Raw genomic sequence first — 10631 nt, 5'->3', positions numbered from 1 at the left:
CACTGTTACACTGAGTCAAATTTAAACAAAACAAATGTTTAGTATTACATCACTTTTGTGACATCATTTATTTAAAGTCACACTGAAAACAAAACAAATATTTAATGAGTGTCTGGATTCTTAAACCTGCAGACACATAAAGGAGACGGCTGGTAAGACTGACACGTGTGGCTCTGAACATAAAGGACCATTATGAACTTTTTTGCATGAACTGCAAACATAACAAAGCTCAACATAGGACCTGGTCTGGTTCCTGCTTAGGAGATGTTTGCTGCAGGACCAGATGCCCAAAGTATCCTAATAAAGATAATTATCACTGAGATATGATAAATCTTGGAGTCATTATTGACCAGGATTTGTCTTTTAGCTCACATTTAAAACAGGTTTCTAGAACCGCCTTCTTCCACCTGCATCATATCGCAAAAATTAGGAGCATCTTGTCTCAGAAAGATGCAGAAAAATGAGTCCATGCCTTTATTACTTCCAGACTGGATTACTGCAATTCCTTATTGATGGGTTGTCCCAAATATGCCCTGAAAAGTCTCCAGCTGATCCAAAATGCTGCAGCGAGGGTTCTGATGAGGACTAGCAGGAGAGATCATATTTCACCATATTTCATCATATTAGCTATCAGGCTCCTCTCTTATGGAACCAGCTCCCACTGTGGGTTCGGGAGGCAGACTCCCTCCACACCTTTAAGATCGACCTGAAAACCTTCCTTTTCATGATTCTTATAGTTAGGATATGAACATCTCCTGAGTTGGAGTCTCTCATAACTGTCCAGGTTATGCTCATTGCTCTTATAGTTATGGGTAGTCTAGTCAACCTTTACTTATGTAGCAATGGGGATTTCACCTGATGCACTGAGAAGTACCTCACTCATTACTCTAATATAATAATGGATAAATATATGCCAATATTGCCGTCTCTAACTCCTTTCTCCTTTTTTTCGCAGGTCTTCCTGAATAAGTGCAGTTGTACATGTTGATCTGTCTTTCCTGTCCTCTCCACCCCAACCAGTGGAGGCAGATGGCTGCCCTCCCTGAGCCGGGTTCTGCCGGAGGTTTTCTTCCTGTTAAAAGGGAGTTTTTCCTTCCTACTGTCGCCTCGTGCAGCTCAGGATGGGAGATTGGATCGAAGTCATGACTCGATGCAATCAGTTGGTTTCTATTATAGGATATGTATGAATTGGCTTGAAATGATGTGTATGTTGATTCGTGTGTGTAAAGTGCCCTGTGACAACATTGTTGGGAAGTGGCGCTAAACAGATAAGAACATCTGGAGGATTAAAGGACTGATGACTCAGCAGGATTTCTGCATTTATCTTTACTAGACAACTGTAACGCTGTCCTTGTAGGTCTTCTGAAAGAGTCCAGAACGCTGCCGTTCATGTTCTCAGACCAAGAAAGTGGATCATAGAAGTCCAGTCCTCAGATGTTTTGGCTTCCTGTCTGTCAACAATAGACTGCTGTTCGTTTCTGAAGCACTGAATGGTTAAGGTCCCAGACAGATTCAGGATATTCTGGTTTGTTATAAACCAACCAGATCCACGAGGTATTCAAGGTCAAATCTACTTTTTGTTCCTAGTTTTTTTCTTTTTTAAATGTGGATCAAACTCCTGGAAAACGGCCGATCTGTTGAATCTCTCAGCTGCAAGCTGCTTTTTTAAAACGTTTCTATTTGCTGTGATTTATCAAACTGTTATTTCCACACAGCGTAACTTCTACTTCTTAAACTTCACCTAATTCTATTTTCGCTTTTTCTGTCTATATATAATTTCAATTGAAGTTTTATGCTTTCTTTTTCCTCCTGCAACCATTGTATTGCTTTTCACGTTTTATGTAAAGTACTTGTCCTGTAATGTGCTACACAAGTAAACAATTCAACGGAAAAAAATAAAAATCTAATAATGCCTCACCACTGTGGCTGGCACCACAAAATAGCAGCAAGAAAGTTGCTGGTTCGAAACTCATACATACATGCATGTATGCATTTATGTAAAGGAGACTTCAGAAAGATTTCAAGTCTTTCACTTTGACATGATAACTGTGAGAATAGCAGATTTACTGCAGCAGCAGAGTTATCATCCAAAAGTGTTAAACACTGAGGGATTGTGAGAAAACTCTTCTCCATTTCACTAAGAACCATTTCAGAACCTGGTCTGGTTCCTGGTTTGGAAACCTTAGTTGCAGTGACAAGTACCTGAAGACTCCAAACATAAAAAGACTCAACATAGCACCCGGTCTGGTTTCTGGTTTCAGACCTCTGATGCAGTAACAAACAGCTTAAGTATCCTAATAGCAGAAAAAGGTAAGGGTACCTCAAATTAGCACTTTGAGGTAAATTGTAGTCACATGAGGTAGTAAATTATAAACAGACAAACAACAAAAACAGTAATAACTGTCTACATGCATAGATGGCATGGCAACACTATTCACTTTAAATGTTGGTTTTTGGGAAATGCCATTTTTCCTGTCAAGCTATAAATCACTCTTGTAAACTGGATTCATTCCTGTTTTTCAAGTAAAGAACTAAAAGTACTGCTATAAGTACTATGAACATCGAAAAACCCACGTAGAGTCCGATTCTTTCCCGTATTGCTGGCGGTGAAGTTTCCTCTGTTGTTTTATTCCAGGATGCTGCAAAGAGATAAAACAAAAAAAATGAGTGACTTTCTGAAGTTTTCTGAGAGCTTAAACGTGTCATTAGACGAGTGAACAAAGTCGAGAAGTTACAAAAACACTAAATACATTGTTATTGGGAATCAGTGAAAAGGTTATACAGCTTGTATGTTTACTGCCTAAATCAGTGGTTCCTAAACTTTTTGAGCCATGATTCCCCAAGACATCATATGATGGTGTTTGTGGTGACCCTACCTCATTTTAACCCACTTATGTGATGGAGAGTTATGAGAAACTGGATTTGGTTCACTGCTGTAACATCTAAATGCCTCAAACCAGCTTCTCTTGCAGAAACAATGCCAAATTAAGCATTTAACAGTTAATTTAACAAATTTATCTGCGTTAAGGTCTTTATGATATTCCTAATAAAAGTCGGAACTTTGTATATATTTTTCTACAATGCTCCGGCAGCCCCTGAAATTATTTTGGGACCCTTGTAGGAGCTAGGGGCCCCCAGTTTAAACAAGGCTGGCCTAAATGATTCATGAAAGTGTCTTTTTAACCGTTTCCTCTTAAAGGAAGGAGAAAACTAAGGAGGAAACTTATGACTTCATTCCTCACACATTGATGCTGAAATGCCTGAAGCTGCACAAGGTCAACAACACCCCCGAGGTCATCTTTAGGATAGTTGTGCAAGTCTCCAGAAAATGTGGCATATGTCAACATCCACACGGATTCACTGTCCCACGGTGTCAAGTTATCAAGTTTCAAGCTGTTTATTTGTCACATGCACATCCAAGATGGCAGTGAAATGCAGATATACATGCTTCCATATACATGCTTCCAAAACTGTGCATGCCATTTAACAGCAGTAAAAACACAAAAAGTAAAATAAAAATACATAATCATTAAATATACACAATATTAACGATGTACACAATGTAGAAAATGTAGACCTTTGATTGGTGCAATTGAACATGACCTTTATTTGCCCTCAACCCCCTATGATCCTATTGTATCTCTGTTCTTATCTATTGTAAGGCAGCGCTGTAATAGCTGCATGGCCTGAGCTTAGCTCGGTTCTGTTTTGCTCTTTTGTCATGAATGTTACATGTTCCTATGTCTGACCTTGGACGAGCTGGCTCTAACTCTGAATTTCCCCTCGGGGATGAATAAAGTATCTTTGATTTGATTTGATTGATTAAAGTGATAATGATCAAACGACATGATTATGAACTTTCGCAGCAGAAAGTAGGACACCAAGCCAGAGGTCAGAGGTCAAAGCTCTGCATGCTGTACTGCAGATGCCTGGACCTCCTGAGCCAATTCATCAACAAGACTGGAAAGATACTGACTCAGAAAAGGAGCCATTGTTCTTATTGTCCATCTCTGGTCCTCAAGGATACTTTTATTTCCTTCTCCTCCACACTTTACTTTAACTAAACACAGAAATGCTAACCCAGTCTACAGCACAGGTTTGAAAGTCCAGTTCTCGGGGGGCCGGTTTCCTGCAGGTTTTTGTTGTCTCCAGGCTCCAACACACCAGACTGAACAAATGCATGGGTTGACAAGCTGTTGGAATCATTTGATTTGAATCAGGTGTTTTGGTAGAGGGAAAAAACAGAAACTTGCCAGATAGTGGCCATCAAAAACGGAAGTTTGATACTCCTGCCAGTAAAAGGTTTTACTTCCTGTGGAGACAAGCTTTCTTTAATATTTGCAGCAGGCTGCTACAGATGTTTTATCAGTTGATGGTTGGCAGCGTGCTCCTACATGCTGGGGGAGCTGTACCATCAGGAGGAGCCAACACCAGCTGAATACATTCATTTAAAAGGGACGGAGGCTGGAGGAGGCAGTGAAGCAGCAGAAAATTCCTTCCAAATTTCAACACCTCAAATCCTCTGTACTCTGGCTGCCTACGGAGTCGTGTACTAGGGCTGCTCTATTATGGCAAAAATGATAATCACGATTATTTTGACTGAAATTGAGATCTCGATTATTGAACACGATTATCCTTTTATCTTTAACTTTTTTTTTTTTTTACATTAAACCGTGACTTTAAAAAAAAATGTCTTTAGGATTCCTCATATTTTAGAAAACAAACAAATAACATGAAGCTTTGTCATGACGAAGTGCAAATACTGATGTAAACTGAATAGATAAATATAAGTTAAGATTAAACAATGCTGTGTGTCGTGGTGTTCTCGACTCCGCGTCGTGCATTATAACCGTCTAATGCACGGTTTTGAGTTGTTTAATCCGCTTTTACCATGGTTCCACACCGTAAATATTTTATAACAAGTGTGTATTTCTTTTCTACAACATTTGCTGAAGTACATGAACTATTTCATGTTTGCTGTCAGGCTACAGCGCGTTTGTCTCATTCACCTGCTAAAAGACAGCTGATCTGAACCAGCTGATTAACGCGTTGCTATGGTAACGGCCCATAACGGACGGATATTGCAGTGTTTAACCCGTCGGAATACGTGTGCATTTAGACAAAAATAATGCAGCCAGTTGTCACTGACAATGGTATAAACTATGTTTAGGTGAACTTCCACAACCTACTGCAGTTATTCTACATTGACCTGCAGCCGGAGCCGACTGAGACTGGCCGCCTGGGAGTGCTTTAGGACGGGAGAGGCTCCCGCTTCTCCTTCCTTACAGTAACTACAGAACAATATGTGCCTTCAAGTCAGTCGCCAAAACACCAGAAAAGTCTCTAATAACTCCAGTAAAAGCTGCTAGATTTGTCGCTAGTCGTTAGTGAGAACAGTGGCTGAATGAAACCAAAGCACTGCAATGCCGGTGATGCTTGATTAGAAACTGAAGACAGCAGGAGTGGAAACTGCAAAGAGAAAAATAATCGCACCCTTTTATTTTTATGATCGTTGAAAACCCAGATCGTAACTGAGATAAAAATCTGATTAATCGCCCAGACCTATCGTGTACGTTCAGTAATGTCTCTGCATGGTTCCACAGAAAGACTGTGGAAGACCTTTGTCCCCACTGCAGTAGGCTGCACAACTTCCTGGAGAGAGGAGGGGTCATCTACCAGTCAGTGTAACAGTGGAGCTTCTAGACTAGAGCAGATTGATTATGAGGTTTATTTTAGTAAAATTCTTTCAATCTATTTATAGATTTTAATTATGTTTATTTACTTTGTGAAAATTTTATCCCCACATCGCATCTCTATTTTTTAGCATAATCTGACATATGAAACTGAAAAAAAACTAACAAATTACATACTTTGCTAATTCAACTTTTCTTGGACCTTTACACAAAATCAACCTTTTTTCTTTCTTACAGGTGACAAGTTGTGCACAGGTCTTAAACTCTGGTGTCATCATATTTAATATGAGTCACCGCGAGAATGCTTATGTAAGACAGCAGGGTTTGGATGTTGTGGTAACATCCAGAACCTTTAGGTGAAGTTTCAGACCACTTTATAGCAACAGATTTATCATATCTAAGTCATTCATTTAGAAACACTTTACTAAAACACTGCAGTCAATTTAATCTATTTAATAAAAGTTAGAAGATAATCATGTTTAGTGGATGTACATTTCAACAGTCACCACCAAAAAAGGCATTTTAAAATGTCAAATTCAGATGTTTTGACAACTACCAGATGTTCAACAGTACTAAACACAAACTTTTTTGGCAACATCTACAAACAATATATGGTTGTATCTACACAACAGATGCTTTGCTATTTTGTTTTTAATGTTGTAGGTCCTTTTCTCAGATTTTTCCCTTTTGGTTTTAAAAAGAGAAAAAAAAAAAACGAAGTGCAATAATGTATGTGAACTGCTGCAGTTAACAGGCTTGTTCAACTCCTGATGTGAAGTTATCTTAGCATTTAAAACTCTTCCTACACCTGAGTATGACTTTAAAACAATGATATTAATGGAAATGAATAAGTTAGAAATGTGTAATTTCACTATCATACAAAAAAGGCATCAATCCTGGTGCTCGAGGGCCTGCAGGTTTTCCAAGTGTTCCTGCTGGAACACACCTGACTCAGACAAGCTCTGCACATGTCTGCTGAATACACATTGATTTGAATCAGGTGTGTTGCAGCAGGGACACTTGGAACTCCTGCAGGTCACTGACAATCGTTAGAAAATGGCCATGATATTTCTGCATCAACATAAATGAAGTCATCAAGTAAATCTAATGACTAAAGTTCAGTTTGAGTCGAGTAAAACATATGAATGAACCTTCTCATTATTAGATGTTTTCAGCTTACCTGTAACTCTGATGTCACAAATCTCATTTTTATTTTTTCTGTCAGCAACAACAAGACACTGATATGTTCCCGTGTCGTTGAGCCTCGCGTCAGTCAGGAAGCATTTGATTGGTTCATTCCTGATGAACGATGGATCACAGTGCAGTCGTCCTCGGTAGAACTCATCTATAAACAGTGTGTCTTTGCGTTTGCTATCATAGAAATAAATCCTCCTCAGTGGTTCCACCTTCATCAGGTCTATATGCAGTGAATCAGGAGGTGTGTCAGTGCCATCAGGGAAAAAACACGTCAGCGTGATGTTTCCGTGCTCCTCTGCAGGGTAGACAGCTGGAGTTGATGGAGTCTGACCTGCAGAGTTAAAAGAAAAAGCAAAATAAAAGAAAGACAACAGGAGTCAGATCTCTTATAAATGTAATAATTACGGTGTCCCTTAGTGGCCTGGAGAAGTTACTGCTTGTGATATAGCAAAAAATGAAAAAGAAAATTATTTTAAAAGACTGAATAATAATTCAAAAATAATTTTGCTTTTAGAGATATTTGCCATGATTTTGGCTTTTTATTTGTATTATTTTTATATATTAATATTTATCAGTGCACAACCTCTTCTTCTCTTGCCTTTAAAAACCCTTCCGCTTCCTCAACATTCGTCTCGGAGGTGGGAAAACAATCTTCAGGTCAAAACTTCGAGAAATTACATCAAATCTGGTGCGAAGCACACCATGCACCATAGGAAACATGTCTGGATGCTAATGTTAACAAAATGTTGACAAAATAAAATAATCATAACACCAATAACCATAACAACCAATAGGTAAAGTGATGACTAAAAAGAAAATAACACTAGTAGAAAGAAATAATCGCAATTATTGTTTGTTTTGTTTTTTTTACACTGCCAAGATTGCAGATGACCATAAATGACTATACAGATACAAAAATACCACAAATTCCCTGATAAACATGCTCCTCCTTACGGTCTGGGTTCTATTTTTATAAAGAAAAGCATGAGGACTGGATCAGCTTTCTCTCATGTGGGTGTGAGGGCGACTTTGACCTCTGAACAATAGAATGTGAATCTTTAACCTACTATTGCTATCCCACCACCAGTATGACATGTAAGAGTTATTAACAATAATAAAAATATGGCAGTGATGTCATGGTTAAACAGGTCACTTCACAATAAGAAGGGTTCTGGTTTGAACATTGGCTGGTCTGCAAACCAGCCGACATCCATGCAAATTTCTATGTGACGTTCACGTGTTTTAAATGCCACGTAGAAAATTCATTACTTACATTCGAAGCTGTTGCTGTTTTAGTTAATTGTTTAGAAGGAGAATTAAGTAGAAAAGTAACTCACCAGCAGCAAGATAGAGACCCAAAATGAGCTCCAGGGGCACGTCAAATCTCCAAACTGCCATTTATCACTATTCTGCCCTGAAACAGAGACTTTATCTTAATGTTTTCATCCATGTTTTCTGCAGCAGTTTATATCATTTATGTACACATCCGATTCCATTTTTGTCAGTCTCTCATTTAAAACCACTGTTTAGCTTCAGAGGGCAAAAACTGCAGCCGTGTAAACAAAAATGTTTAGTTGAATTGTTTCACCTTCATTAAGACAGTGTCAGTGTATAAACAAAGTGTGTATTCAGCTCATACATTCCAGCAGTGGAGACAAACTACAGCACACTGATTTATGTCTATTGTTTCCAGTTTTATGTTCTTTAGTTAATTAGTTGGATGCAAATGTTTTCTTTGTGTCACATTGAATGTTAGTGGTACATTCCCTTTAAGTGGAGAGAAATTGTGTATTTGCCTTTAAAGAAGAGGAAAGCTGTGTGCATTGCCTTAAAGAGTTGCATGGTGGCGGTGGTGATTTGAGGTGTAGGTCACATGACTAAAAAGCTATTGAACTTTAAAATATTCAAAAATTCATGTAAAAAAAAAAATGGAGAAAATAAAGGCTGTGCAACATGTGGCATGACTAGCTGAGCAATTAGTGATTTGAGATGTGTAAGTCATGTGACTAAAAAGCTATTGAATGATTAAAAATTTTATTTAAATTAGCACACGATTAAAATGTAACCAGCGCCACCTGGTGGGGGAAGGCTTCCTCTCTGAGTTTATAAAAGGCTTAGGAAGCATGAGGAAGTGCCAGGTGTTTTTGAGGCTGGTGATGAGGTGAGCCTCATGAGTAACTAAGAATAAACATAGAACTCAGTATTTAAACAAACATGCAATTTTATTAACAAAGACCTCAGAGAAATCCCACCTCAATTTAACCCAGACTGGTCATACACTTCCAAATAACCCCAGCATACCCAGAACCTGAAGAACAAACCAAACGTGGCGCCACAAAGCACATCATTCAGCTAACACTGCAAGTCTCACTCATGAAGACCAACCCTCAGAAGTCAGGGTCCAGGAGCCTGGAAATCAAGGCCTATTTGAAATCGGCTGTCACAACCCCACAACAAAGCGGCGTAGGGTCGGCAAGTTATAACGAGGAGACTGGATGTTGGTATAAAGTTAGGAAGACCGTCGCATCGTGCATCTTAACCCCACGACGAAGTGGCTTCGGGTCGGGAAACTGGGTGTCCGATTATCTGTTAAATATCAAACCTCAAACTAACTTTACTTCGGTCTGAAACCGAGGTCTGAAAGTGTCCCTGGAAGTTCATTTCCTGAATACAACAAAACCTAAACTATTTCATAATCAAGACCATGAAAAAAGTTTCTTTTCCTTTTTGACTCTACCATTTCTAAACTCAGCAATCATTAATAAGTTTTATTCAATGCATTTTAAATGATTTTCAACAGCGCAATAAACAAACTTGCTGAAAGACAAAAACTGCGCAGTGGAGGCTTGGTGCTGAACAATGGGGCAGGGGTTTCTCTCCACATGTGCTAAAAACGTACCTTTCCCAGTTTGATCCAAACGGAGGAAGACAACTTGATTCAGCTCCCAGACTTTAAAACCTTTAAGCAAGCAATTGTATCTCACGGCTCCACCGTCTGATTCACCCGAAGAAGACAATAAAATCCATTAAAACTAAGTACGCAACAAAGAAATAAGAAACTGCACAGCTTCCTGGGCTACTTCTACTCCCTGGCAACACCCACTTCCTTCTACCCTAACACCAGCAAGTTTTGCAGGCTTCCTTTTCCTTTCGCACTCCTTGTCAAGAGAGGAAATATGCGTGCGCATAGTTATGTCATTGTGTATTACGGTAACCACCGTCGAACACAAACGTAGACGTACAGCTTCTTGGTCATGTCACCCATTGACACAATCTTTTTTACCCTGGTTTATGGTATTTTAAATACTTACTAAACAATGTATTAATTTAAAAGAATGTAAATGGTTGCAGACTGAAGTTTAGCAGTGCTAATGTCACTTTTCCCAGTTTGTGTATTGATGAGACTGAAGTAGAGGCAGCAGGCTGGGTGCAGGTTGGTGGTTTTTGTGCAAAGAACAATCCTACACTTATAATGATGTTAATTACTTTATATGTTTCTTCAGTATCTAATTTCTTGATTTAACCAGTGTGTATGGGTTGTTGTTGTTTTCTTTGTATTCTTCTTATGTCTTTATAATGTGTACTGTTCTATCATTAAAAACAATGAATGAATCAATCAAATAAACAAAGTCCTGATGGAGTTATAAATAGTTTTCACATCACTTTTATCACTCTTGTTTATTTCTTTGTTTCACTAATATGTGAATACCTAACCTTTATTGAGTATTTGTGATAAAAGGT

General features: G+C 38.6%; 1 protein-coding gene across 1 annotated transcript; it reads right to left on the bottom strand.

Annotated features, from left to right (window-relative positions):
* Window positions 1–1065: 1065 nt before the first annotated feature.
* LOC306769359 (uncharacterized protein) lies at window positions 1066–9973 on the bottom strand. The gene is made up of 4 exons (XM_079257939.1): window positions 9790–9973; window positions 8228–8304; window positions 6874–7221; window positions 1066–2639 (listed from the first exon to the last, which is right to left on the bottom strand). The coding sequence occupies exons 2-4, from the start codon at window positions 8286–8288 to the stop codon at window positions 2488–2490; spliced, it is 561 nt and encodes a 186-aa protein (XP_079114065.1). The 5' UTR covers window positions 8289–8304; window positions 9790–9973; the 3' UTR covers window positions 1066–2487.
* Window positions 9974–10631: the final 658 nt, after the last annotated feature.

Source organism: Telmatherina bonti (assembly GCF_933228915.1).
Source record: "Telmatherina bonti genome assembly, chromosome: 18".
Taxonomy (NCBI): Eukaryota; Metazoa; Chordata; class Actinopteri; order Atheriniformes; family Telmatherinidae; genus Telmatherina; species Telmatherina bonti.
Note: the sequence above shows the minus strand (reverse complement) of the source record. Positions and strands in the feature narration are given on the sequence as shown.

What these genes read in the sequence shown, in the direction of transcription:
- LOC306769359 (XM_079257939.1), bottom strand. Translation starts at nt 8,288, where the DNA reads ATGGCAGTTTGGAGATTTGACGTGCCCCTGGAGCTCATTTTGGGTCTC. An exon ending in GGGTCTCTATCTTGCTGCTG is followed by an intron (nt 7,222 to 8,227) that starts GTGAGTTACTTT and finishes TTAACTCTGCAG; the next exon opens with GTCAGACTCCATCAACTCCA. An exon ending in TTGTGACATCAGAGTTACAG is followed by an intron (nt 2,640 to 6,873) that starts GTAAGCTGAAAA and finishes ATCTCTTTGCAG; the next exon opens with CATCCTGGAATAAAACAACA.